At 56.0% G+C, this 27,748-nt stretch overlaps 4 protein-coding genes across 14 annotated transcripts; 1 reads left to right on the top strand and 3 right to left on the bottom strand.

Moving 5' to 3' along the window:
- Positions 1–593: 593 nt before the first annotated feature.
- Positions 594–2,931, bottom strand: LENEP (lens epithelial protein). The gene is made up of 2 exons (XM_017345848.4): positions 2,397–2,931; positions 594–2,310 (listed from the first exon to the last, which is right to left on the bottom strand). Exon 1 carries the CDS (start codon positions 2,716–2,718, stop codon positions 2,452–2,454), a length of 267 nt encoding a protein of 88 aa, XP_017201337.1. The 5' UTR covers positions 2,719–2,931; the 3' UTR covers positions 594–2,310; positions 2,397–2,451.
- Positions 2,932–3,081: 150 nt separating this feature from the next.
- FLAD1 (flavin adenine dinucleotide synthetase 1) lies at positions 3,082–11,505 on the bottom strand. Of its 6 annotated transcripts, none has more exons than XR_011390393.2 (9): positions 11,303–11,505; positions 10,610–10,832; positions 7,348–8,092; positions 6,533–6,680; positions 6,066–6,133; positions 5,795–5,984; positions 4,595–4,673; positions 3,417–3,490; positions 3,082–3,300 (listed from the first exon to the last, which is right to left on the bottom strand). XR_011390393.2 is itself a non-coding variant. In XM_008264363.5 (8 exons), exons 2-8 carry the CDS (start codon positions 10,688–10,690, stop codon positions 3,165–3,167), a joined length of 1,473 nt encoding a protein of 490 aa, XP_008262585.2. In that variant the 5' UTR covers positions 10,691–10,832; positions 11,303–11,500; the 3' UTR covers positions 3,082–3,164. The 6 variants fall into 6 exon arrangements, 2 of the variants coding, with proteins under 2 accessions (XP_008262585.2, XP_051714590.3); XR_011390390.2 differs by lacking the exon at positions 11,303–11,505 and adding an exon at positions 11,034–11,234 and having other exon boundaries at positions 6,066–6,164; XR_011390392.2 differs by lacking the exon at positions 4,595–4,673.
- A 1,853-nt stretch (positions 11,506–13,358) lies between these two features.
- On the bottom strand, positions 13,359–17,805 carry CKS1B (CDC28 protein kinase regulatory subunit 1B). The gene is made up of 3 exons (XM_008264365.5): positions 17,487–17,805; positions 14,439–14,566; positions 13,359–13,871 (listed from the first exon to the last, which is right to left on the bottom strand). The coding sequence occupies exons 1-3, from the start codon at positions 17,543–17,545 to the stop codon at positions 13,819–13,821; spliced, it is 240 nt and encodes a 79-aa protein (XP_008262587.2). The 5' UTR covers positions 17,546–17,805; the 3' UTR covers positions 13,359–13,818.
- A 44-nt stretch (positions 17,806–17,849) lies between these two features.
- On the top strand, positions 17,850–27,629 carry SHC1 (SHC adaptor protein 1). 6 transcript variants are annotated; one of them, XM_070077610.2, is made up of 13 exons: positions 17,850–18,043; positions 21,095–21,262; positions 21,800–21,870; positions 22,365–22,428; positions 22,547–22,666; positions 22,895–22,948; positions 23,139–23,190; positions 23,378–23,504; positions 24,320–24,518; positions 24,595–24,664; positions 24,772–24,903; positions 25,067–25,305; positions 25,990–27,629. In XM_070077610.2, the coding sequence occupies exons 2-13, from the start codon at positions 21,098–21,100 to the stop codon at positions 26,116–26,118; spliced, it is 1,422 nt and encodes a 473-aa protein (XP_069933711.2). In that variant the 5' UTR covers positions 17,850–18,043; positions 21,095–21,097; the 3' UTR covers positions 26,119–27,629. The 6 variants fall into 6 exon arrangements, with proteins under 6 accessions (XP_069933711.2, XP_051714588.2, XP_089156008.1 ...); XM_051858628.3 differs by having other exon boundaries at positions 17,867–18,043; positions 24,769–24,903; XM_089299882.1 differs by lacking the exon at positions 21,095–21,262 and having other exon boundaries at positions 17,900–18,043; positions 24,769–24,903.
- The last annotated feature ends 119 nt before the right edge of the window (positions 27,630–27,748 follow it).

Genomic DNA, 27,748 nt, shown 5'->3' on the forward strand with positions numbered 1-27,748 from the left:
CTCGCTGTGCCCGCAGAGAGTAGACAAGGCCTCTGAAGGAACCAGGCAAGGACATGGACCAACCTGCACCTCGGCAATGTCTAAAGAGGGCCACTGAGCTACCGGGAATAGAAATAAACCAAGTGCTACAGAGTACCAAGCTGCTGTATAGAACAGGCAATTGCTAAATGGACTGGCGGTGTGGGACCCTGTGTCTTCTGCCAGGCACATTACGGGGAAGAAAGCCAGGTGCGGAGAGAGCAGTGTGTGGAGTGTGTTAACCAATTACAGAGCGAGACCCGGGATGCACTCACTTCTAACCACTGCTGCTGCTCCTGTAAGCCGGGTCAGAGCCACCAACACGTCCAGCCGGTTTCATGCTCATTACCTCCCAATAGGTCTCTCACACCCGGCACTTGCTCCTCCAATGCCTGTTTTCAACACAGCAGCCAGGGTGAGCCTTTGTACATGGAAAGTCAGTTCCCACCCAGCAGCCTGCCCGCATGCATTTCTCTTGGCATCAAAGCTCAAGTGCTTACCTGGGCCCTCCACAGCCTGCCCCGCCCTTCCCCCCAGCTCCATTCTGCAGTCTCTATCACTTCATAATACCTATATGCTTTTTTAAAAAATTATTTATTTGAAAGGCAGAGCTACAGAGAGGCAGAGGCAGAGAGAGAGAGAGATAGAGAGATCTTCCATCCACTGGTTTACTCCACAAATGGCCACAATAGCTAGAGCTAGAACGATCCGAAGCCAGGAGCCAAGGAGCTTCTTCTGGGTCTCCCACGTGGGTACAGGGGCCCAAGGACTTGGGCCATCTTCTACTGCTTTCCCAGGCCATAGCAGAGAGCTGGATCGGAAATGGAGCAGCCGGGACTGGAACTGGCGCCCATATGCGATGCTGGCACTGCAGGCAGCGGCTTTACCCGCTTTGCCACAGTGCCTGCACCTTCCCCCCCTTCTTTTGAATGTTTCTGGTTCATCTGTCTTCACCCACCTACATTCACTGAATGTGAGCTCCACAAGCACAGGGATGTGTTTTGTTCACTGCTGTATCCATAGCACCCAAACAGGCATGTAGTAGACACTCAATAATGTCTGTTGAGAGAATGAATGAAGATGCAGTCTCCCCATACACTATCTTTGGAATGCTCACGGAGAAATCTGTAACCATGGTTACCCCCAGGGGAAAGGGGGGGCGGGGGAGGGGAAGGGGCAGGAGACCTGTTTACTATGAGGAAGTCTTTACTCCAGGTAGGTATCACCTTTACAAAAAGAAAAGCCCAGAGAAGAGTTAACAGGAAGAGGGCTGAGGCAGACCTAGTCCAGGGACGGAGGTGGGGGGCCCCAATACCATTCCCAGGCCAGGACCCCAGGTGAGATAAGGTGGGCATGTGGGGGCAGCTAAGTGGGCCCCAAAAGGGCCAGGGCATGCTGGCTGGTGATCGGGCAACGTTGAACAAGCCCTGGGGCTGTGGGGGGCGAGTCAGCGTGAGCAGCGTCATGTCCGGGCTGCGTGTGCCTGCCACTGTGAGTCGTTCAGGGAGGGAAGTCAGGAGTCGGCTGTCTGTGTGTCTGGGCAGAGCTGTGCTGATAAGCCTCAGGGCCCTGTGTGGCCACACAGGTGCTTTCTCTTGCAGCTCATGGGGCCCTACTTCCTCCATGAGCTGGGGACTTGCACCAGCCCGGTGCTTTCCCCTACAACCCTCCCAGCCTAGACCAGGCCTCCGGTTTGAGAAAGGGCTGGGTCCTCTGGGTTCCCCATCCTAACACCCAGGGCCTCAGAGAGGACCCCGCCCAAGCTGGAACCCTCCCTACCCGCCACAGGTGGGGAGGAACCTGGCCTTTCTGCCCTCTGCTCTCCACACCCATGCACCAGTGAGTCAGGCAACATGGCTTCCAGTCTCTTCCTCTGTTTCCTGCGGGGTCTGCACCCCGGCCCCCAAGGCCCTTCCAACAGTCACTTTGTCTGAGTCCCCTTCATATGCTTAGAACTTGGGGTCTCAACACCCATTTATTACACATCTACTCCAGTGATTCTCAGAGATCGCAAGGGCAGCCAGTCCCTGGTGTGAAGAGAGCATGGTACCGTCTTCCGAGTGGGCGGGCGGGCTCACTGTGCCAAGCCTGGAGGAGAGCCAGGTCCTGCTGCAGTCTTACTGGGGTCTGAGCCAGCAGGCCGAGCTCGTGCCCACCGGCGGCAAGGCAGGTCTGGCAGATGGCACAACTCAGAGTGGGATGCACACTTCACTCTGCGCTTGTCGCCTGTGGCCCAGCCGTGGTGGTGGTGAACAGCTGGCCCCGGCAGTCTCCATGCAGGTCAGCTGCGTGCTGAGGGAGAGAATGGTGAGTTGAGAGGCAGGCTCCGCCACAGAAGCCAAGCCGTGCCTCTCGTCCGTCTGCCCTCCCCTGCCCACCTGCATGATGCCAGCCCGGGTGCCCCTGGGGAGGGCAGGCAGGTGCCCGCTGCCGTTAATCCAGCAGTTCCTTGACACACCAGCAGCAGAGGAGGATGTAGGCGACTTCCTTCAGGGTCTGCAGCAGGCTCTGCCACCCTGTGCCCATCTTAATGACAGGCACCCGGAGCCCAGCATCTCGCAGGACCCCTCCGAGGGAGAAGGGCAGGACCTGGGCTAGGGGCTGTGTCCGGAGCTGCATGTGGGAGCAGTTCTGAGGAAGGGGGTGGGAGCGGCCTTGGGTGCCTTTTATCACCATTGTCCCCTCCCCCTCAGGCCTCATGACTGCAGAGACAAAGGCCCCAGGGTCTAGCAAAGGGAAAGTTCTGGGCCTGGGAGAGGGCTGAGTCAGCCCCTGTGGACAGGGACAGGGTGGGGCTAGCCGAAGGGCAGCCAGGCCAGCTCAGCGTGGGTGGTGTCCTGCCTCGTTGCCCCTTTCCCAGTGGCTGCTACCACTCCTGCGCCCGCCCTCTGGTGGGCTCCTGCTGAGGCTGACATGGAGAACCATCAGCCAGAGCCCCTTGCCAGCGTGTCCTGCCCTCCTGCTGGGCCCCTCAGAGAGCACAGCCAGCCTGGAACTGGCAGCCTGGGGCCTGCTCCGGCCTCTTCTTCCCCCGCAGCAGGAACAGACCAGGAGAGCAGCAGGCACAGTGAGAGGCACCGTTTATTGACAGGTCACACCCCAGGACGCCTCCTCCTGCCCCTCTGGGCACCCGCGGGAGGTCAGAGTCACATGCGGGAGTTCCGCTCCTCGTCTTCATTCTCCAGTAGGTAGGCTGGGCGGTAGCTGGGCTGTCCCCCTGGGCTCAGGGACTTCAGGGCCGGGTTCCGTACTGTGTTCTCTTGACTCCCCAGCGATGTGTACCTGGGATGGGGAACGCGGAGGGCAGGTGTGTGCTGGGTGGGCTCTCCTGGTAGCTCTCTCTATCCCACCACTCTCCTGTCCTGCCCACACCCAGGCTCTTCCCCTGACAGCCTTACCCTCGGTCATACAGGATGCAGTAGGGGACAAACAGCTGACGCAGAAAGTCCCAGATGTTTCTGTAGCTCCAGTCCTGGGAGAGCAGAGTCACAGAGGAGTCACCAGTACTCCCCTGTCCCACCCCCACCCCCTGCTGGGGAAAGGGGGTCCACCCAAGGCTCTTCTGCCACCCCGGCCTCAGGGGAAGGCTTGCTACTTGACTGCTGTCTCCTGCTCCCGCTAAGCAGAGAGGAAAGGTGGCTGTCACTCTCCCTACTCTCAATCCACCCTCAATGGAGGGCAACTGTGGGAAGGGAGGGGGGCGTGTCTAAGACAGCACTGTGAAGTGCCACTTTTTGAGATGATGGAAGTGTTCTGTGCCTCTGCTGTCTAACTGGTAGTCACTTGGAACATGGCCAGTACAACTGCAGAACTTGTTTTAGTTGTATTTAAAACAGGCCACAGCAACATGGGCCTCCTGTATCAAGAGCAATGAAGGGGGCCCGGCACCGTGGCTCACTTGGTTAATCCTCTCCTGCGGTGCCAGCATCCCATATGGACATGAGGTTCTAGTCCCGGTTGCTCCTCTTCCAGGCCAGCTCTCTGCTGTGGCCCGGGAAGGCAGTGGAGGATGGCCCAGGTGCTTGGGCCCTGCACCCACATGGGAGACCAGGAGGAAGCACCTGGCTCCTGGCTTCAGATTGGCACAGTGCCGGCCATGGAGGCCATTGGGGGGTGAACCAATGGAAGGAAGACCTGTCTCTGTCTGTCTGTAACTCTACCTGTCAAATAAATAAATAAAAAAATCTTTTTTTTTTTTTTTTGACAGGCAGAATTAGACAGGAGATGGAGAAAGGTCTTCCTTTTCCATTGGTTCACCCCCCAAATGGCCACTGTGGCCGGTGTACCGCACTGATCCAAAGCCAGGAGCCAGGTGCTTTTCCTGGTCTCCCATGGGGTGCAGGGCCCAAGCACTTGAGCCATCCTCCACTGTGCTTCAGGCCACAGCCGAGAGCTGGACTGGAAGAGGAGCAACTGGGACAGAATCCGGCGCCCCAACCGGGACTAGAACCTGGGGTGCCAGCGCTACAGGCGGAGGATTAGCCTATTGAGCCACGGCGCCGGCCAATAAAAAAATCTTTAAAAAAAAAAAGGCACTGAGGGGCCAGTACTATGGCATAGTGAATAAAACCGTTACCTGTGGTGCTGGCATCTCCTCTGGGTGCTGGTTCCAGTCCCAGCTGCTCCATTTCTTATCTAGCTCCCTGCTAATGTGCCTGGAAAAGCAGCGGAGGATGGCCCAAGACCTTGGGCCCCTGCACCCACGTGGGAGACCTGGAAGACGCTCCAGGCTCCTGGCTTCAGATTGGCCTAGTTCCAGCAATCGTGGACATTTGGGGTGTGAACCAGCAGGTGGAAGGCCCCCCCCCCACCTCTGCCTCTCTCTGTAACTTTGCCTTTCATAATAAATAATCTTTTTTTTTTTTTTTTAAAGCACCAGTTTGAGTCCCAGATGCTCCATTTCTGATCCAGCTCCCTGCTAATGTACCTGGGAAGGCAGCGGATGATGGCCCAAGCACTTGGGTCCCTGCCACCCTTGAGTGGGACCAGTGTGATGTTCCTAGCTCTTATTTGGCCTGGCCCAGTCCTGCCTGTTGTGGCCATTTGGAGAATGAACCAACAGATGGTAGATCTCTTCCAAAAAAATAAATCTTAAAAAAAATTGAGCTCTAATTCATATGCCATAAAATTTATCTTTTTTTTTTTTTTTTTTACATTATTTACTTGTTTGTTTTCATTTATTTGAAAGGCAGAGAGACACACACGGGGAGAGGGAGAGAGAGGACACCCCCCCTTTTCTGGTTCACTCTCCAAATGGCTGAAATAGCCAGTGCTGGGCCAGGCTAACGCTGAGAGCCAGGTGCTCAGGCCAGGTCTCCCTGGGGTGGCAGGGACCTAAGTACCTGAGCCATCACCTGCTGCTTCCCAGAGTGCAATCAGCAGGAAGCTGCAATCTGGGACAGTGCTGGGAACCCGGCCACTCCAATGCGTGGTGTGGGCCTCCCAAGCCACGTGTTAACTGTTATGCAAATGCCTGCCCAAATTCATCCTTTTAAAGTGGCCTTTAGCAATTTCATTTCAGTTAATTAAAATTTAAGCAGAAATAATGGTCCCTGGCTCTCGCATTGGATAGCACAGGTCCAGGCTGCTTTTCTGTTCACAGATGCTTGCTAGTGAATTAGTGCTCAAGAAGTATTGATCGAACGGATGAATGAACCAACAGCTCTGCCTCCCTCAGGTGATGGGGGCCCTTCATTCAAGCCCCAGGTTTTTGCCTCGCACCAGGGGAGCCAGGGTGCCGTGACGGACAGGGCAATGGCGCATGCTCTTCCATTACCAGCAGTGGGTTGATGCGCATGAACGAGGGCCAGCCTGGGTCCGTGGGACTGAAAGGGCAGAGGCTACAGGAGTAGGGGTCAGTGCGGCGCGTGCCCATCAGGACGGCCTCCAGCTGGGGGTGCTGTGCCTGCAGCTCGCCCAGGGCCTGCTTCATGTCGCCCTCAGCCTCCAACACCTGCAGGTTATACCTTAGGAAGGACCAGAAGTGGGGTGTCAGGAGCGGGCCCTGCCCAGCCTCCCTGGGAACCCAAGCTTCCAGGCCCTAGTACCTCTTAATGGTGTCCTGCAGAAACTGCTCCAGCTCAGGGAACGGGGAGATGCTGCGGATGTACAGGATCTGGAGGGGTTTTGGAACGTCAGGGAACTTCCTGGGGGGTGTGGGGGGGAAGAATCCACAGGCTTGCCAGCATGGACACGGAACAGCTCTCCAGAGAGCTTGTGGTTCTCTTGGGGCCCTGGGGCAGATACCCGCCTCGGCTCCTCTTCATCACACCCATTATCGCTGGAAGCCCACTCTGATCCATCACCTCTTAAGTCTCAGCACGCACCCCTGTTTCACTTCCCCAACAGGACTGTGGTGGGGGATGGGCCCAGCATGCGGCAGGTGCTCGGGAAGTGTCGTGGGGCAGTGGGAGTGCTGGGTCACCGTGGCCTCCTCCCGCCCTCTCTCCCTCCCTCCCAGGACAGACCAGGTAGGTTCCAGATCTCGGGGGCTCGCCCCAGCGGGTGGGCTCACCTCTGCACAGCCGCGTGGAAGAGGTGCAGGAGGGCCGTGCAGTCCTTGCCCCCGTTGAAGCCCACACAGAGCTGCGTGAGGCTGTACCGGGCCAGGGCACTCTCAATGGTCTGTAAGGCGCTGGCCACCTTTTTCCCCAGAGAAGACCCTGCCAGGCAGGTGGGGGGGAGGGCCTCAGATGGACACCCAGGGCTGTCAAAGGGCAGTGGGGCCACACTGCGCTACCTTCCCCCTTCTCCCAGGACCCAAGCTCTTCAGGCTTTCGTCTGCCTAGCTCACTACTTGGCCACACCTCACCTTGTCTCCGTCTCAGGGTCTTTCCCCTGCGTGGGGTGTGTGTCTTGGTTTCCTTCCATTCCCCTAAACCCCACACTTCCTTCTGGGCCCTGTTTCGTGCTGTTTGCTCTCACCCACCTCCTGCTCAGACCAAGTCCTCCTCACCGCCTAGGCCGCCCTGCCAGAGAAGCCTCTCTCACCGGCCTAGATCTAGGTGGCCTCCCCGCTGTGGAGTCCCCTTCTCCTCTCACGTCTGGTGCACGCTCACCTGTTTAATGCCTGCCTGCCTTGTGAAACCACCGCTGTGTGGAAGCAGGGCCTGCATTTGCCCCGCTGAGCTACATCCCCAACACCTAGCACGGTGCCGGTGACAGCAGGCACGCAGGCCAACACTTACTGGAAGAATGAATGAAAAACAACAGCCCTCTTCTACCCCGTCCTGTGCCCACAGGAAGCCTGAGCAACTCTGGTGGACCGAGACCTGGAGTGGCACCAGGGGCCTGGTGCATGCTGCCCCTCCCCGCAGGAGGTCCCCCTACCTGCTTCAGCGAGCTTGTACACAGCTTCGCTGGCCTGCTCCACCGCGTTGGGCAGGTAGGGGACCAGTGACCCCTGGGGCAGGCGGGCAGTCAGGTAGGCCAGGCATTCCTCCAAGGGCCCTTCCTCCTCCGCATCTAGAGTCAGTTTCACCTGGTAGTAGTTGCTACCCCAGTCAGGGTAGGAACCCAGGCCGAGCCTATGCCCAAAGTGGGCCTGGGCCTCCGCCAGGATGGGGGCGATAGAGGCCTCGGCGGCGGCCACGTACAGTTCCCGCGAGTGGAATTGGACAGCTGTGTTTTGGAACAGTTCCTTCAGCCCCTCCAGCACGCGCCTCAGCAGCTCTGGAATGCCGGGGAAGAGGTAGACGTTTCGGACAGAGACCAGCGGGAAGCGGAAGGGCCGGCCAGTGCGAGGGTCTGTGCCGTAATGCAGGCGGGCGGAGGAGGGCACCAGCGACAGCTTCTCCCAGCCCTCCCCTCCAAAGGCTTTGATGGCCGCCTCCAGCTCGGGGTGTGGCTTGAGCTGATCCCCAAAGGCCTGCGCCACTGCCTCAAAGGTCACATCATCGTGAGTGGGGCCGATGCCGCCCGCGGTGAGCACGTGCGTGAAGCGGCTGGAGAAAGAGGTGATCTCCGCGGCGATCGTGGCGACCTCGTCAGGCACGACAGAGACTCGGCACACCTGGACCCCCAGGGAGCGCAGCGTCCGGCACAGAAAGTAGGTGTTGGTGTCCTGAGTGTGTCCCTGGGGTGGGGGGAGGGGGAGGATGAGACAGTCAGTGCTCTGGGGACCAAGGGCAGAGAGGGAGGGGACAGCTGCACCTGCCTAATGACGGGTGCTCTGTTCTTCGGGGGACCCATGACAGTGTCAGCGCCCTCGCTCCGAGCCCTCGTGGCGCAGCCTCGCTGTACCCCTGGCTGTTGTCCACGGCTGCTGAGGCCCTTCGTCCTGCCAACTCTCCTCGGAAACGTCTCCCGGCCTGTCCTCGCTGCCACCAGGCAGGTCTCAGGAGCTTCCACCCGGACACTGGCAAGAGCCTGCTGGCCAGGCACGGGCTCTGCTCCATGTCTGCTGAGTAGCCTCCCTAAGGTGTCACTGTCCTTGCAGCGCTCGGGGCTCGGCAGCCATTTGTGGTTCCAGCTGTGCACAGGAGAAAGTTCACGTTCCTCTGCAGGCAGCCGGGGCTGTGTAGGCCGCGCACCCTCTTCTTTTCCAGCCCCATCTGCTTCTACTTCCCCACAGAGGATTGACTGGTTAAGAACTTGTGATCCAGGGGCCAGTGCTGTGGCACAGGAGGTGCTGCCTGAGGCGCCGGCATCCTGTATGGGCGCCAGTTTGAGTTCCGGCTGCTCTGCTTCCAATCCAGCTCCCCGCTAATGGCCTGGGAAAGCAGAGGAAGATGGCCCATGTGCTTGGGCTTCTGCATCCATGTGGGAGGCCCGGGAGATGCTCCTGGCTTTGGATCAGCCATTATGGCCATTTGGGGAGTGAACCAGCAGATGGAAGACCTTTCTCTCTGTCTCTCCCTCTCCCTTTCTGTAACTCTACCTCTCATATTAAAAAAAAAAAAAAAAAAAAAAAAAAAAAAAAAAAGATATATTTATTTATTTGAGAGGCAGTGGCAGAGAGAGAGAGAGAGAAAAGTCTTTTATCTGCTAGTTCACTCTCCAGATAGTGGCAATGGCTGCAGCTAGGCCAATCCAAAGCCAGGGCCAGGAGCTTCATCTGGATCTCCCATGTGAGTGCAGGGGCCCACGGACTTGGCCATCTTCTACTGCTTTCCCAGACGATAGTGGAGCTGGATCAGAAATAGAGCAGTCAGTACTTGAACTGGAGTCCATATGGGATGCTGGCACTGCAGGTGGCAGCTTTATCTGCTACACCACAGCGCCGGCCCCATAAACAAATCTTAAAAAAAAAAAAAAAAAATTGTGTTTCAGAGTAAGGGAAAATCAGGCCGGCATCCCATGTCCTCCACTTCCTAGGGCTGTAACTGGACCAGCTTCTCAACATCTCTGAGCCTCAGCTTAATAACCCACTAATTGAGATTCATAATAATAGTAGCAATTGCATGGAGTTATTGTGAGAATTAGGAAAACCAGGCTTGTGATGTAATAAGCACCCTGCCAGCCCCTGGTAAGCTCTGAAAAAATAGGCACTGATATTACTCTTATAACATAGAATCTAACGCCTACTGTGTCCTGTAGTAAGACTTCCTGACCATTCCAGCACCTTCCTTCTAGCTTATTTATCCACTCTGCTGAGTGCTGTGAACAATTTTCAAATAGCCTGGATATAACTTGTAAGAATACAGAACACTGGGACAAGCGCTGTGGCGCAGGGGGTTAGGCCACTGCCTGCAACATCAGCATCCCCTATTGGAGTGATAGTTCAAGTCCTGGCTGCCCTGCTTCCGATCCCGCTCCCTGCTAATGTGCCTGGGAAGGCAGCAGGAGATGGCCGAGTGCTTGGTCCCTGCCATTCTTGTCTCCTAGACCCATGGAGTTCCAGGCTCCTGGCTTCAACCAGGACCAACCCCAGCCGTTACAGCCATTTGGGGTATTAGTCAGTGGATGGCAGATTTCTCTGTTGCTCTGCCTTTCAAACAAATCTTTAAAAAGAAATACAGCCTTGGGGCCGATGCCATGGAGCAGCAGGTTAATCCTCCACCTGTGGCGCCAGCATCCCATATGGGCGCCAGTTCTAGTCCTGGCTGCTTCTCTTCCAATCCAACTCTCTGCTGTGGCCCGGGAAGGCAGTGGAGGATGGCCCAAGTCCTTGGGCCCTGCACCCGCATGGGAGACCAGGAAGAAGCACCTGGCTCCTGGCTTCGGATCAGCGCAGCTCCGGCTGTTGCAGCCATTTGGGGAGCGAACCAACAGAAGGAAGATCTTTCTCTCTGTCTCTCCCTCTCACTGTCTGTAACTCTACCTCTCAAATAAATAAATAAAGTCTTTTTAAAAAAAAAACACAGCCCATGCACCTGCACCTCTGTTGCTTACTTGGGCTTGCTGTCACTGCTGGGTGGCCCCTCTGCCTTCTATCATAATGCTGGGTAAATTGCAGGGGCTTTGTTACAAGTTTTTCAACAGAGTAATTTTGAATGGATGAGGGTCACCGTTCCTCCAGTATGCTGGACTCAGTCCAGAATCCTGCTGCGGCACAGAATCTCCCACCCAGATTCGCCTCCCTCAACGGGATCTGCAGCAGGCCCTTGAGGACAACCCCCCACCCCCACCCCACGTCCCAGCCCAGACAAACCTTGAGGATCTCATCTCCAACAATGATGATGCCTGCCGTCACGCTGCGCCCCGGGGGAAGGTCAGAAGCCCTAGATGCCATGGTTCTGCCTTCTCTGCCCCTCTGCAGGGCCCTCCAGTAGGCACCCAGACCCCCAGATAGGGGCCGCAAGCACTGGAGGCCCGCCAGGTCTACGGGGCACTGGGGGCCATAGCCTGGGAACAGGGTCCTGGGTCGAGGGAACCTGGAGGAACCAGAAAGGACAATGGGAAGAGAGCAGGAGAGCGTGTTCTTCCCTAGAGGAAGCCCCTCAGTCTACTCTAACCAGACCCCTGACAAACCAGACCCGTCTAACAAACGTGTTCGCAAGCCCCTACCCATACTCTTAAAGGTCCTCTAAACTTGGCTCCAGTCTGCTTAAACTGTCCTACTTAAAATGACCTACCACTTTAAACGTCTCGGGTCAGCCGAGCCCGTCTCCTCAAGTGTCTGCTCTATCTTGGGCATCTGCACCTTTAAATATCTCTTCTGTTCAGGGGGTCGGCCCCTTTAAACGTCTACCTCAACCTGAGCCTCGGCTCCTTTAAATGCGTTCTCCCCTTCCACCCCCTACCAGAATCCAGCCGCCTTTTCCTGCAGCCGTCTGCACCCTTTCTAGCCCGGAATCCCCTCTTTGCCCACCAATTTTCAAACTGAGTTCTTCTCGGCTCTCACCTGCCTGCTTTACCCCTTCACCGGTGTTTTCCTCTTTCCTTTCCTCATGTCCCGGGACAGCTTCCGTACTCAAAATCCCGCCCTCCCCACAGGTACTTCATGGCGATTGGTCACTTGGGCTGTCCCTTAGACTTCTCTCAAGGTTCCATTGGTGTAGTTGACTGTCGCTCTCAGGCGCTAGCCAGCGAGCGGGAGCAATGCTGGGTTGTTATTGGCGACAACCAAATAGTCACAGCCGCCCGGAAACGCGGGGGCCGGGCCTCAGTCGGCGGGGAGGGCGGGGCCTGGGCCGGCTCAGCGGAGCGGATGAGCTGCGATTGGAGGTGCCCTAAGGCCTTCGGGGCGCTTCCATCTGGAGCTGGAAGTAGAGGGAGGCCGGATGCTAACCTCCGCTCACTCTGTAGTCAGTTTCTCATGTGCCTACGTTCCCCGTTTTCATGCACCATGACCACGTCTGGGCTGAGGACTCGGGGACTGGTACCGGCTCCAGAAGGGATTTGATTTTTGTAGCCGGAGTTGAGAATGATGACCGGTAGTGCCTGTGGAGTAGGCGGCCTGTTGGTGTGTGAAAGCTCCGTTTGCCTCCAGTGTAAACGATGAAGCCAAGCAAACTTGTCCAGATGGTGCTTAGTTCAAACCCTCCTTTCCCTGCCCAGTCTTTGGTTTTGTGGATCCGAATGAGGCAGTGAGTAGGGAGTGTCTGTATCTCTTAGACTCACAGCAGCCTAGCTTATTCCCATTTCGGTTGCTTTTGGTTTAAGTGCATCTTCAACTGTAATGTTTACATCAGTCATCTGGGGACCTTTAAAATGCAGATGCTGATTCAGTAGGCTTGGATGCCAGCACCGTGTGGTGCTGCTGGGCCCTGTCCAAAGTTCCTGCCATTGTTTGGAGGCGTGCTGAACCACACCTGGCCTCATTTTATCCTACAAAATCCCCGTGGATCACATCTCTGTTTGACAGAGAACAGGCTCAGAAAGGTGAAGGGATGCCTGAAACCACAAAACACATGAATGGAGGAGCCAAGCTGCTAGACCATTCTTTCTCAAAAAACAGAACTCCAAACAAGGCGACTTGCCTAATGATAAAGAGCACAGTATCCATGCATCCTGGTGATAAAGGTGAGCGTTTGACCCCCCCTCAAACAATTCTCTTCTGATCCTCTACCAGTTCTCAAGATGAAGCTCACACCAGGATCAGGTGGAGAGCTTGTTGAACACCGCGGGGCTCTCCCCTCCCTTTGGGAGTCAGTAGGTCTAGGGAGGAGCCTAAGAATTTGCATCTGTAACAAATGTTCAGGCGATGTTGATGCCTGTGTCCAGAAATGACATCTGAAGAACCACTCTTCTAGGAATGAATGGATGGCGGCAGGGAAGAGGGAGATTAAGCTCCTTTACTTTGTACTACCGTTTTCTAAAGCAAAGGGTAAGCTGTTTTTGGTGATATGTTTTCTTAAAGCAACTACTTCACATTTGTTTTCTCAAAGCTCATAACTACTTGCATAAAAATGCTAGAAGTCCCTACGTCAGTCCACACCCCAGACCTATTCAGTCAGCATGTCTAGCAATGACTCAGGCCGCGTCAGTACTTGTGAAGGTCCCCAGGTGATTCCAATGTACAAGTAAAGTCGAGAACCACTGACAGCACCCCCAGGCTGAGGACTGAGTCGCACAGGAGTCTCAGGCAGCACCTGGAGCACACGCGCGGCCAGTGGCCGACAGCCTCCTCCCTTCACTCGGGTGCCCTTCAAATATCAGGGCTACGTTAAAGGCAACCCCCCTGACTGTCAGAAACAGTTCATTTGTTTTGATGAGATGAGGTTGTCCCCATATAACCTCCACCTCGGACTAGCAGAGTGAAATATATATTTCTGAAGATGTTTGACAGCAAGTCTGCTTCAAAGTAGATTAAAAACCAATTACCTCAATGTTCAAATAAACCTCATTATCAGCGAAGAGCTGAGCTTCATTATTAAACTTCAGGGCATATAATTAGAACAACGACAGTGAAAGTGATGTTCAACCAGAAGGTGGGGGGGGGGGGAACCCTTCCAGAATTAGATTGATAAAAACTTCCTCTTTAATCAAGGCTTTAAACATGGAATAGATTTCTTGAATAAAATGGAGAGTTTCCAATACATTGAAACATAAAATCAGAAGTCACCATCCATACAATACTCGGCGGGAAAAAAAACAGAACAGCAAGGTCACACGACCCCTGTGATAACCATGGTCTTACTCTCAGATGCTCTGCGGGCTACAGAACACACCGTGGCTTCTGGGGTCACATTCAGGGGAGGCCGTGGCCTGCAGAGCACTCTCGCTGGCTGGGCTGTGGTGGTGTTGGCTTTACTCATGAAGCAAAGCAGCAGGTACCAGCATATGTGAACAGTGTATTGAACATCCTTGAAATATCAGAGTGAGAAGAAGGAAGGGAGGCAACATAATGTTATCAGAAAGATGTCAGAAAGGAAGAACAGCTGTGTGGAGCTCGAGGCTGGAAGTGGCGCGCCAGCTTCATTTCTTCGGTTTCTTCGGTAGTGGCCGCCGGAACAGCAGGATGTGGGGTTCTGAAAGAGCGAGTGAAATCCGAGAGGAACTCGCACCATTCTGTTCTATGCATTCCACCCCCACCTCCCAACCATCACCCACTCAGATCTTTATAACTAAATTAAGATTTAAACATATGGCCTTAGAAGCAGACCCAGAAGTCGGGCCTGTCTGCCAAGCAGAGAATTATTGGCATCAGTTCCTTTGCTGTGTTTGTGCTGCCCTGGGGTGTCCTTTATTAGTTTTGCCTGGCAGCGTGGTGTCTGGTGTCTTATCAAGAAATATACTTTCCTTGGCTTATTTGGAACACATCCAAGAATTGGCTTTCTGGTGGGAAATGAAGCAGAAGCCATAACCAGGGTATATGTGGGCTTAAAAAGAGTGCCCTCTGATTGAATTTAGTGACAGGCTGTCTCTGAACTTCCCAGACATGTTACTATTATTTTCAGTCACTACAGCTTTGTTTAAACGGGAAAGGAGCAGGAAACGGGCCCCCCCATCTCCTGTTTTCTTGGGTTCTGTGATGGTATTCCTTCAGTCCTTCAGTATAGTAGTCCTATCTGGCTACATTTAGCCAGTGCACTGACCTGGTTCGTGGATCATATAATGGACCCATCCCTGACTCTGCTGAACGCCAAGGTTCCTCCATTCAGATTCAGACATCAAATGGGTTTTAGGGACCAGCTTGGCTATGTCCTTGGGCAACATAACATGCCTGCAACAGAAACATAGGGAGATGGGGCATTTGTGTTAGTACTGGATACAGCCTGTTGGACAAGTGCCTGTATATAAAGCCAAGAAAGGAAAAAGAGAAACTGGCTTCTGGAGTTTATACAATCTTTTTTTTTTTTTTTTAAAGATTTATTTATTTGAAAGGCAGAGTTACAGAGAGGCAGAGGCAGAGAGAGAGAGAGAGTTCTTCTATCCACTGGTTCACTCTCCAGATGGCCGCAATGGCCAGAGCTGTGCCAATCTTGAAGCCAGGAGCTTCTTCCAGGTCTCCCACATGGGTGCAGGGGCCCAAGGACTTGGGTCATCTTCCACTGCTTTCCCAAGTCATAGCAGAGAGCTGGATCAGAAGTGGAGCAGCCAGGCCTCAAACCGGCACTCATATGGGATGCTGGCACTGCAGGCAGTGGCTTTACCCGCTACGCCACAGTGTCGGCCTTTGAGTTTATACAATCTTATTGTGGGGTAGAGGCAGCTGAAAATATAGGCCAAGTTATAAAAATTCTCACAAGACTATATATATAGTTTTAAATTTTATTTATTTGAAATGCAAAGTTAGAGAGATATTTTCTGTCTGCTGGTTTATTCCCCAAAAGGCCAAAACAGGCAGAGCTGGGCCAGGCTGAAGCCAGAAGCCAGGAAATTCATCTGGGTCTCCCATGTAGGTACGGGGGCCCAGGGACTTGGACCATCCTCTGCTGCTTTCCCAGACACACTAGCAGGGAGCTGGATTGGAAGTGGAGCAGCCAGAACTTGAACTGGTGCCCGTATGGCATTGTAGGTAGCGCCTTAACCCGTTATGCCACAACAAGGCTCCTCGCAAGGGTATATTAAAGAGTGCGAATGGGCCGGCGCCGCGGCTCACTAGGCTAATCCTCCGCCTAGCGGCACCGGCACACCGGGTTCTAGTCCCGGTCGGGGCGCCGGATTCTGTCCCGGTTGCCCCTCTTCCAGGCCAGCCCTCTGCTGTGGCCAGGGAGTGCAGTGGAGGATGGCCCAGGTGCTTGGGCCCTGCACCCCATGGGAGACCAGGAAAAGCACCTGGCTCCTGGCTCCTGGCTCCTGCCATCGGATCAGCGCGGTGCGCCGGCTGCAGCGCGCCGGCCGCGGCGGCCATTGGAGGGTGAACCAACGGCAAAGGAAGACCTTTCTCTCTGTCTCTCTCTCTCACTGTCCACTCTGCCTGTCAAAAAAAAAAAAAAAAAAAAAAAAAAGAGTGCGAATGAGTACTTCCAGTGACTGAGTGCCAGGCACTGTTGATGTTCATTTTCTGTGCCTTTGTGGATCTTAGGGTTTTCTAGTAATTACCCACAATGTAACAGGCCCTGCAAAGAGCATGAAATGTTAACATCGATAAAGTGGGGTGTGGAAGACACATCACAGAGGTGAACTGTTAGTCTTCTTTCAAAAATCTTGAATCTCATTTTCCTAACTCTGAAGGGGCATGCCATGAGACTTGATTCTCTGACCAAGGATGAGTCTCCATGGCAAAGAAATGACTCCTCTGACTGGAACTGGACTCATTCAGATACACTTCATCACACGCAACAAAAATGTCCTAAATGCTCCCTCAGCACTAGTTATCAGAGGTTTTTTTCCTAAAGAGATAATTCTAGTCTAAATGTCTGAAAATAGCTGACATTCTAACCAGCCCCTGGCACAAAATCTGGCCTCAGTACATTAAAACAAAACAAAACAAACCCCTCTCTTAAACCAAAACGCCACTGCCAAACTAACAGTTACATCTTCCCAGGGACGAAACTAGTGATGTCTCCCAGCCCTGCAAACACGTCATAAGCATACAGTTGGAGTTCGCTTAGTTCGGATGTAGAGGAAAACAGCTGAGGGAAATAAAAGGAATGGAGTTTGAGAAGGATCTAGGATGATCCCAGCCTGAAGCTGGTTATGTGTCTGTAAACACACACGCCTTGGGTGCTCTGCAGTGCCCGAAGGCCCGAACCGGGCTGAGGGAAGGCACGAGAAAACCAAGCTTCCATTTCCCCCTCCATTCCAGGAGGCAAGATAAAAGCCGCAAGCCGTCTTAAATATTGCAATTGATACAGATTAGTGTGACGACAACACTTGTAGAATTCTGTCTTTCCTCCTTTTCCAATCTAATATTCCTATGGGCTCAGAACTTATCAAACCCAAACGCTCCCCCATCTTGGGCATCTGGCCATCCAGTACCTCCGGGACAATTCTGGTCAAGCTGTACTTTTCCCTTCGTTGCTACAGTGTCACCTGAGGGCTCTTCCAGGGAGCCCCCGCCCCTTCCTTGCCAGGCTGTGTGTCCCCACCACGCCCCGCTCACGGCCCGGGCTCCGCAGGCCCACCACCTTCTTCCAGCCGTCTGCCAGATTCTTGCTCAGAATTTTAAAGACCGTGAGATGCTCACATCCAGTAAACAAGTGAAACCTGCACGCACTCCACTGGTTCTCAGTGCTTCTCGGCACTTTAATTCCCCGCCCGGTCCTCGACGCCCCCGTCCTAAAACAAGCCAGACAACCACGCCTCTTTCCTTCCCCAAGAATAAGCAGCATTAACTTCCTCAGCATTCTCACCGCTCGCAGTGAGAACGCGAGGAAAAGGCCAGCTCCGCTGCTGCCACCTTCACCCAGTAGACTCCACAGCAGCTCCCAGTGAAGCTGAGACCAAGACCCAGAAACCCACAGGGTGAAGGTGGTCGGACTCATCACGCCTCCCCTCAACCGGGGGCTGACTCCAGACTCCACTGTTCCAGGGCGCCGGCCACCCCCGGCGCACGCGCCTTCCGCGTTCCACCAACCTCACACCCACCCCCCGCTGGTCTCCTGCGCATGCGCCCCCTCTGTCGCCTCCATCCTCGCTACCAACTCCTCGTGCCTTCTCTTCTCCCGACCTCGCTACGGCCCCCCGCCGGCACTAACCGGTACTCGAACTCCTCGTCGTCGTACTTGTCCGAATAGTAAATCTGTTTGTGCGACATGATCGCTCTGCCTGCGGGCCGTCAGCCCCGCGCTGCCAACCTCCAAACAACTCCCAGCAGCACGCGCTCCCACCCTCTTTGGCCTCGCTTTCAAACACACCGCCCGCACTTCCCATTGGTCCTTTGGGCTCAAGGCGGGACAGCTCCACCTTCGAGCCTCCTATTGGCTTAGGATTTGCTTCTCCTCCAGTCTTTATTGGAGTGCGCTTCTTACGTTTCTCAAGCACAAACTTGGGTCAGAGATAGGCCTCTAATTGGTTATCGCGGCGCCTGTGAGCGCCTTCGCGCTACCATTGGCTGATTCAGGAAAGTAGGCGGGGCGAAGGAGGGACCGTGAGGTAGAGGGTCAGGGGTTAGTGAGGCCGGAAGTGAGTGTAATAAAGTTTCTCCAGGGAGGCCGGGCCGGGGAGAAAGTTGGAGCGGCGACCTAAGCAGGCAGTGGCGTGATCCGGAACCAAATCGGCCCGCGGCGCGGTGCGGAGACCCCATGAGGCCCTGGTGAGTTTTCACTTTTTTTTTTCTCCTTAGGCAACCCACTCCTCCACCCCGGAACCCCTCTCCCGGGACCCCACTTCCGGTCTTCACTGCTAAGTCCCGCCCCTGAGACCCCCTCTCCGGAAGTCCCACCTCCCAACTTCAGGGGGCTCCCTGAACCCCAGTTTTTAAATTTATTGTCTCCGACCCCTCCCTGTAGCCCAGTTTTCCTGGAAGTCCCACCCCCAGACATGCTTCCAGCTCTACAAGAAACGCTTCGTTAGTCCTCCCAGTTCTTCCAAACTCCGCCTCCTCGCGACGATTCTCCGCTAACTCCTGTCTGTCAAAGATCCTATCTCCCAAAAGGGCAAAGCTCTGCTCTTGAAAGAACGATTCGAATTCACTGAAGCCACGCCCCTCGATAGGCCCCGCCCCATAGAAGCCCCGCCCCTTCCGCAATCCACGTCCGATTGTCCCGGAGCCTCATCTCCTGGAAGTCTGCTGCGCATCCTAGAGGGCCACGCCCCCTAAGGAACTCGATCCGGGTGGCATCCAAGTCATCACCCCAGTTTCCTCAGTCTCAGAAGCTCCACCTGCTTACGTTTCCTGTCCTTTCTCTCTTGGGGCCTTGGGCTCAGTTTTCCCGAGGGCTTTCCCGCTCCACTAGGTGGGAGCTCTGAGGAGTGAGATTAGAGGCAGCCTTACCCTCCCCCAAGGGTGGGCCTGGGCTTGGGGTTTGGCCCGAGGACGGGACAGAGGCTTGCTCATAGTTTCCCAGCCCACCGCAGAAACAGCTGTAGGTTGAGGCTGTGGCTAGACAGGGCCGTGGATTTGCTGATGTGTGGCTTGAGGACGTGACAGGAGAGAGAACTTTGTACTACCAGAAAACGGTGGTTTGCAATGGGGTTAGGGATTTGTATCCTGGTTTTTTTTTTTTTTTTTCTTTTAAGGGACTCCTCAGCCTCTACTTGTTTGGCTCCATCCCCCGCACCCCCCAGCCAAAATTCTTGTCTGGGCATTCCTCCTGGCTCCACTTGTCCTGCCTTCCCTGCTGGAAACATTCCTCAGGCTTTCGCCATTTCCTGCCCCTTCCCGCTCCTCCCGCCTCCTCCCTGCTGGGCTCCCCCCTCCAACACCCAATCACCTGAACTTCCAGTAGGCTCTCACTTCTCCCTATGCAAATTTAGAGACAGACTCCCTCTTTTCTTTGAAATGCTCACACCTGTTGGTCATCCTCTGCCTGCCCATACTGCAGGCTTCCAGAGAGTGCTGACTTTAAGGATGAGGCTGTGTGTGTGTGTGTGTGTGTGTGTGTGTGTGGCTGTGGAAGAAACCTTTCCTTCTCTCGGCCTGGGGTCTTAGGAAATAGAGTGACAGATTCTCCTGCCATGAGGACGAAGAGGAGGTGAGAGCGTATCTAGCACATTTTAAGTGCTAGAATTGGTCATCGTTATAGATTTCTTTTAATCTTCTGACTTAGAGCTAAGGGTAATTCCGAGGTGAGCCTAGGGGAAGAGGTATCTACTTCTTGTGTTTTGGTCATTTTCCAACTTCCTCCAAGGCTTCCTCAAGCAGAGCTGTGGCAGGAAGCCGCGGAGGTTTGGAGGTTTGGGACTGTTCTCCGCACATGGTTCACTGCCACACGTTTGCCTGCCTCCTGACCTCCATCGCTTGGTGACTCCTCCCCTGGTGTGAGGGGCACTGCTGGAAGAGGGCTGGGAGGATACCTGGTGGGCCCAGGGACTGCCCTGTCCTCACCCTTGCCAGAGTGCAGAACAGTGCTTGGCCACTGGCCACTGCCCGCTTGGTGTGGTGGGTGCCAGGAGCAGAGGAGGAGGCTTGACCCACATGTCCTCTGGCTGCAGCTTTAGCCTGCTGGCTCCTTGGTGGCCCCCTGGGGTTGGGCTTTTATTTCCCTGACTTCCCAAGCTTTGCCCTTCCTCTGGGTCCCACTGTGCACCCACTGGGACCACTTCCTTCCTTTTCCCATTTCCCTAGTTCCATTCCACAGCTGCCCTGGAAGAGGATGCTAATGGCCTAGGCTCCCTGGGGCCCTCACCCCACTGGACGTGGCAGTGATGAGGGGTGGCCTGGGCTGGACGATGCAGGAATTTGCGTGTTCCAGCAGGACAGGAAGGGAAATGCTGAGCTCTGGGATCTCCTCCCTTTTCCACCCCCAGCTGCCTCTGTTTCCTCCCTCATTCCCCCTCCCCTCCCCTGACTTCCTGCCCATGTCCGGTTTGGATTGATCCAGACCGTCTCTTATCTCCCTCCTCTCCTTCCTCCTCCATCCTTTCCTCCAAACTCCCACTTCTCCCCCAGATCACTAGTTGTTTGTTTAGGGTAGGGGAGAGGGGCAGGATAGCTCTGCCCCTGCCTGAGTTCTGGGCTGGGGCGGCGGCAGTGGGGGCTCAGCCCCTCTGAGCCTGTGAGTCAGCACTGTCCTCCGGATTGGTCTCTCTCCTTAGCTCCCCGCCCCTGGGGAGGAGCCAGGCAGCTCTGGGTCCAGCCTGTTCTCTTCTCTGCCAGAGAAGAGGCTCCACGCTGGGCGGGGATGGGGCCTGAAACTGTCTGGGTCTGAGCTGGGGGAGCGGAAGCCACTTGCCCCTCTCCCTCCCCAGGACTCCTGCCCCTCCTGGGCCACAGAGGCCCGGCAGGCTCGGGGCCTGGGGATGCCCCCTGCCTGGCCCCCTTGCCCCAGCTGGCAGGGGGGCCGGGCCGGGCAGCAGCCCTGCTCTCGCCCCAGCCATGGATCTCTTGCCCCCCAAGCCCAAGTACAACCCACTTCGGAATGAGTCTCTGTCGTCGCTGGAAGAGGGGGCTTCAGGGTCCACCCCTCCGGAGGAGCTGCCTTCCCCTTCAGCCTCGTCCCTGGGGCCAATCCTGCCCCCTCTGCCCGGGGACGACAGTCCCACCACCCTGTGCTCCTTCTTCCCCCGGATGAGCAACCTGAAGCTGGCCAACCCTGCTGGGGGCCGCCTGGGGCCCAAGGGGGAGCCAGGAAGGGCAGCCGAGGATGGGGAGGGGATCACAGGGGCAGCCATGCCGGACTCAGGCCCCCTGCCCCTCCTCCAGGACATGAACAAGCTGAGTGGAGGCGGCGGGCGCAGGACTCGGGTGGAAGGGGGCCAGCTGGGGGGCGAGGAGTGGACCCGCCACGGGAGCTTTGTCAATAAGCCCACGCGGGGCTGGCTGCATCCCAACGACAAAGTCATGGGACCCGGGGTTTCCTACTTGGTTCGGGTGAGTGAACATCCTCCCCTGCACTCCCTCCCATACCCCTGCAGCTCCTCTGCTCGCGGCAGCTTTGTGGGACTCCTCCTGCTCTCCCTCAGCAGCCCCTCTGTCGCCGCGTCCTGCTTCTTAACCTTTCTGCCTGATCTCTGACCTCTTCCAGCTCTGCCAGGGCCCTCCTCCTTCTTTTGCCTACCCACCCCCACCCTGCCATGCTTCGCACAATGCCCAGCACCTCGGAGGCGAGTGTGGGCATGAGGACTCCTGGACTCCCCCCGGTGGACCCCTCCCGCTTCTGGAGGTGTCACCCATGCCACCCAGTGCCCGGCACTGCCCTCCAGTCTCCCCCAGTGCATGAGGCGCTCCCAGCTTGTCCTCTCTCTCTCTTTCCTCACTCCCCGTTGTCTTGTACATTGTGGGATGTAGCTGCGGGCAGTGAGCAGCTGCCTCAGCTTTCCTTCCCTTAGGGACTATGGAGGGAAAAGTCCTAGGGCCCTAGCGCTGGGGTGGGGGGAGGTGGCTGAACTGCTGTCCCCCTCCCCTCAGTACATGGGCTGTGTGGAGGTCCTGCAGTCAATGCGTGCCCTCGACTTCAACACCCGGACGCAGGTCACCAGGTTAGTCGGGGGGAGGAGGGGGTTGTGGGAGTCCTGGGGTTAGTAAGGCTGTGGGAATGGGGAGTGGGGCCCTTGGTGCAGGTGGCCTACCTGTGGGTGGGCAGGTGGGTTGAGAGAAAGTTGGGACAGTGAGTCCAAGTGTGACTGAAAAGAGACACCTCTGGGCTGGATCCTTGTTACCTCTCCGGCCTTTAGAGTTGTGGGGCTAGGGCAGAAAGTGGGGTTAGACCGGTGGTGGCTGCTGCCTTTGGGAAGGGAATGGGAGGTTTGGTGGCTGGAAGGGGGTGGGGCCGTACCCATTGAGGCCCTAACCCAATCAGCCAGGAAGCGGCCTCTCAGTGTCATCAAATATTAAAGGCCCTTAATTCAATCCACCACGACAAAGAGCTTGGAGTGCCCTGGGAGTCTGGCCTGGCCCTCCCCTCCCCCAGCCCTGTGGCAGCCCCAGCCGAGTGGGAGGCAGCCTGTGGGTCTGAGCACCCCTCTTTCCCCAGGGAGGCCATCAGTCTGGTGTGTGAGGCTGTGCCGGGTGCTAAGGGAGCCACACGGAGGAGAAAGGTACCTGGGGTGGCTGGGGCTGGGGATGGTGCTGGGTGATGTGGAGGGGCAAGGGGAAGGCAGAAGTGTTTCCTGGTGTCGGGAACCCTCAGCTTCTGAGACTCTGGGCCTTTTCTAGCCCTGTGGCCGCCCGCTCAGCTCTATCCTGGGGAGGAGTAACCTGAAATTTGCTGGAATGCCAATCACTCTCACCGTCTCCACCAGCAGCCTCAACCTCATGGCCGCAGACTGTAAACAGGTTGGTGGGGTTAGGTAGGGGGTACCAGAGACATGGGAGGTAGGGCTAGGGGCAGATGTAGTTGTGAGGCCAAAAACTAAGGTGGAGGGCTTTGGAGTAGCCAGAAGGTAGGAAGAAGTTAGGGTGAGAAGCTAAGAGAATGAGGCTGGGACGGCAGGGTTCTGGGCCAGGGGTGGGGGCTGACACATGCCATTCTTTTCCTTTTCCATCCCCCGTGCCAATTCTCAGATCATTGCCAACCACCACATGCAGTCTATCTCATTTGCGTCCGGCGGAGATCCGGTGAGTTGGGGAACAGAGCACAGGTTGGGGGGGGGGAGGGGAAGGGGCTAAGGATTGGGAAGCCATCAGCCAGGGCAGTGGGGGAGGTAGGGTTGCAGAGGTATTTGAAAAAGACTGGGTTTAGGCATCAGGAGTAAGGTGGAGCTGTAGAATTTAGCTAACCTGCCCCTTCTCACTCTGTCCGTCTTAGGACACAGCCGAGTATGTTGCCTACGTTGCCAAAGACCCCGTGAATCAGAGAGGTAAGGCATGGTGGGGCGCACTGGGTGGGGCGGGATGGCGGTGCGGCAGGTGAGGGGGACCAGGGCCGCCCTTCCCCTCTCACCGAGCAGAGATGAGGAGGGGCTTCTGCTGAGGAGGATCAGTACCCCACACCCCCGCCCGAGACCCCGCCTCAGAGCTCACCGGCAGCCTTCGCTGTACCTGCAGCCTGCCACATCCTGGAGTGTCCCGAAGGGCTTGCCCAGGATGTCATCAGCACCATTGGCCAGGCCTTCGAGTTACGCTTCAAACAATACCTCAGGAACCCACCCAAGCTGGTCACCCCCCATGACAGGTGAGCACGGTGGGGTGTGGGCCAGCTGTTGGGCCCCAGACCCAGACTGGGAATGCAGGTCTACTCTTCCCACGCCAGAGCTCGGGGAGGTTCAGGGAAAGAAATAACCTGTGTGCCCTGCTTCCTACTTCCTGCGATTCTTGGGTTTCCGGTGGCCATTAGGCCGCCTGCTGCAGGGCCAGCTCTTCCTCTCGCTTGCCTGTGGTGGGGCTGTATTTCAGGGCCTCCAAACTGCATTTCTTTCTCTGGCTGAATGAGCTTTTCTCTTCCCAGCCGCCACCTCATTACTAGCCTCGCCCTCTTTCTTGCCTATTTCTCTTTCATTTTCTGTGTTTTCCTATTTCTAGAAGCCACCAGGCTCGTGGATCTTGGAGGAAGGCTGTTTGTCCTGAGACCCCTTCCTTTCCCACTGTAGGCTTTAAGGAATGAGCAGTGGGCCAGTAGGGATGGTGTATTTGGAAGTTCAAGTCCTCCGGCACATGCCCTCCCCACTATTTCGTGCTTCCCCTTCCTCTCAGGAAATAGCCTGGTGGTCAAGGGCATGAGCTGTAAAGTCAAAGCTGAGTTTAAATCTTGCCTATAGCACCTTTTAGTTGGGAGATCTTGGATAAATCTTTTCACCTCTCACCTTAATTTTCCTCCTCTATAAAACTAGGGAGGGAAACCAGGAGGGTGAAATGACTGTACCTGGGAAACACCCAGCCTCAGGCCTGCGGACTGAAGGCTCGCTGTGTGTGTGATGTGCTGTGGGGTTCCCCTCGCCCTGCCCGGCTCTCCTGCGTACTCACACTCCTGTGCCTTCCTGTCCCTCCCAGAATGGCCGGCTTTGATGGATCAGCTTGGGATGAGGAGGAGGAAGAGCTACCCGACCATCAGTACTATAATGACTTCCCGGGGAAGGAACCCCCTTTGGGGGGCGTGGTGGACATGAGGCTCCGGGAAGGAGCTGCCCCAGGGACTGTTCGACCTGCTCCACCCAGTGCCCAGACCCCCAGCCACTTGGGAGCTACCCTGGTAAGTTGCTAGGATGGAGGTGGGCTGGGCCCAGGCTGGTTAGGACTGCTGGTCTCACCTTGCTTTATCCCTGCAGCCCGTAGGGCAGCCTGTGGGAGGAGACCCGGAAGTCCGCAAACAGATGCCACCTCAACCACCTTGCCCGGGTATGAAGGGAGGCAGAGAGAGAGGGAGCGAGTGAGCTGAGGAGGGAAGAGCCGGGGGTGCAGCAGGCAGGGCCGGGAGCATCACGGAGCATCCTTTTCCGCAGCAGGCAGAGAGCTCTTTGATGATCCCTCCTATGTCAACGTCCAAAACCTAGACAAGGCCCGGCAGGCAGGGGGAGGGGCTGGGCCCCCCAACGTGACCGCCAATGGCAGCGCACCCCGGGACCTCTTTGACATGAGTGAGTACTCCTCTCTCCTTTCTGCTTCGTCCCCACCTTCCCACCTGGTTCCGTCTCTTCTGCCTTTCTGCTCTTTCATTCCTGGCCTCCCTTCCCTGAAGGTCTCCGTCCCGGGAGTGTGTTGTGCCAGCTGCTGCTCCTTGCTCTCTCTGTAACCCCCCAGAGCCCTTTGAAGATGCGCTTCGGGTACCTGCACCTCCCCAGTCGGTGTCCATGGCTGAGCAGCTCCAAAGGGAGCCCTGGTTCCATGGGAAGCTGAGCCGGCGGGAGGCTGAGGCGCTGCTGCAGCTCAACGGGGACTTCCTGGTGCGGGAGAGCACGACCACACCTGGCCAGTACGTGCTCACCGGCCTGCAGAGCGGGCAGCCCAAGCACCTGCTCCTGGTGGACCCCGAGGGTGTGGTGAGTGACAGAGGTGTGGACGTGGGTGGTCGGAAGTACCCTCTGGTGCAGTCGCAGCTGTTGGCCCCGCCCTCCAGCGCCCTCAGCGCTGCGCCTGAGCTGTGTTCATTACAGCCCTGGCCGGTCCTCCAATCCCCAAACCTTAAGCCCCTCAGAGCCAGACGGTGCTCGTCTATTCTGTGTCCCTCCTTTGACAGATGAGGAAACCCCCGGGGAGAGGTTGTGATAGCCAGTGGTGAAGAGCCACACACGTGCAGGAGGAGCCGGGGGCCTCCCCAGGTCCCCAGACCAGTGTCCTTTCTCTTAACACTCAGTGTCTCACTGCTCCTCAAAACTTCCATTTCTCTTCTGTACAATTTCAGCCTCCTTCCCACTTTTTTTTTTTTTTTTTTTTTTGCACAGTGAGATACGCCAACCCTGTCCAAATCAAGAAAGGCTTCATGCTTTCTGGACTGAGGTCCCCTTGCCTTTCTGTAGTTCCCTCACCTGCCCACTCTCACAGCTGTCTCCAGCTTCTCTTTCCAGGGAAGCCTCAACCAGCCATCACCCCCCACCCCCAGCCCCACCCCCATCTTTTTCTCTTTGCTCAGCCTTCTCGACTGTTTCATTTTCTTCAAGACTTAAGGGCCGCCGAGGTCTTGGCTCCTCACCTGAATTGACCCCTCTTCCTTCTCACTTTCCCAGGTTCGGACAAAGGATCACCGCTTTGAGAGTGTCAGCCACCTCATCAGCTACCACATGGACAATCACTTGCCCATCATCTCTGCGGGCAGCGAACTGTGTCTCCAGCAACCTGTGGAGCGGAAACTGTGATCCGTCCCCGCGTCCCCGAGCTCTCACAGAAGACGCCCCTGCCTCCCCTTCCACCCTGTTCCCTGCTCTCAGGACTTCACTCAACGAGTGTTCTGTGGGCTTGGCCTTGGGTCAGAGCTGGGAGGAGGGTGGACACTGGGTTTTGCATTCAGCTGAGGGAGAGGGTTTGAGTCAGGAGCCTGGGGTAGAATCCTGCTTCTCCCCAAACCTCACCAAAGTATTAATGTACAGAGTGGCCCCCCCATACCTGTGCCAACCTGATGCCCCCTTCCCCAGGAAGGTGGGCACTCGAGATGGAAACGTCCCCTGGTGATAGGCCCAGTGGAGCAGTCACCCTTCTGGGGAAAGGGGAACAAATCACACCTCGGGTCTACCCCTGGGCTTCAGGGAGTCACAGACCACTCTCAGCCTTCCCCCCAGCGTTTAACTTTGTGCCTTTGACCATCTCCTAGGTCTGACGATATTTAATGCAAAGAAGTTTTCGGGCCCCTGAGTTAAGGACAGGGGTGCTGACGCCGTCTGGGCTCCCAGGACCCCTGTCCTCCTTGCTCAGCAGCCTCTCCAGTTTGGGTTGGGAGAACAGAAGCAGTAGTGGCAGCTGTCCCCTCTCCCTGGGGAGGTGCAACCCTTAGAGATTGCCCCAGAGCCCCCCTCCCGGCCAGGGGGGAGATGGACCCCCTCCCTTGCTCAGTGCCTCCTGGCCGGGACCCCTCTCCCCAAGGGGTCTGTATATACATTTCATACGCCCCGCCCCTCCCATGTTGCATGCATGTTATACTCTACAGCCAAAGTGTAGCTCTTCCTCCTGTATCCCGGCTCTGCCTCTCCCTTCCCAGGGTGTGAACTGGCGCCTCCTGTACAGTTCACTCTCCCAGGAGGGTTCTGTGGAGGCGGGAACAAGGGCACTGAGACTCGAAAGCATTAGACAATCCCAAATACCATCTGTCGATTTGGAACCGCGCTCATTTTTACTTTGTATGCACATATTTTATGGCTGTAGGTTTACTTTCCTAATTTTGTTCTCCATGGCTTGTTCTTGAACACAAAATGATGATGATCAACTACATCCACACATCACCTCTTTGACTTTTCCAAGCCCTCTCACCACTATTGGCATTTTCCTCACCGGGCCTGCAAAGGAACTCGGACTGGCAGCATTATTATTATTTTTACAAAAGAGACCAGAGGCAGAAACGGATTTTGAACCAGGACTAGAACTTGGACCTCTTACCGCAGGCTGGGAGGCAGGCGTTTGGCTGGCTGTGTCGATTTCACGAAGGGGGAACTTAAAGCCCACAGGTCCCCCAGTACCTTCTACATGCGGGGCCCTGTGCTAGGCCCACTGCAGCCACAACCACAGAAGAGGCCAGTCCTGCTCTTTAGGCCTGTGGGGAAGGGAAAGCTGACAATTTTAATCCTAGCCACCTCCTCCTTTCGTGTGTTTGGATGTTTTCACGGGTCTCACTTATACCAAAGGGAAATAATCTTCATTAAAATCCGTATTTCTTCTACTTCGCCTTCTTAGCCACTCTTGCAAGCCCATTGTTCGCGCGGAGCCTCGGCGGCAGGAGGGGAGGCTCCAGGTCGCCGCTGGCCCCACCTGGCCTCACCTGGGGCCCGGCGCCGCCCG

This window comes from Oryctolagus cuniculus, chromosome 7, assembly GCF_051225735.1.
Source record: "Oryctolagus cuniculus isolate XC-2025 breed Fujian yellow rabbit chromosome 7, ASM5122573v1, whole genome shotgun sequence".
Lineage (NCBI taxonomy): Eukaryota > Metazoa > Chordata > Mammalia > Lagomorpha > Leporidae > Oryctolagus > Oryctolagus cuniculus.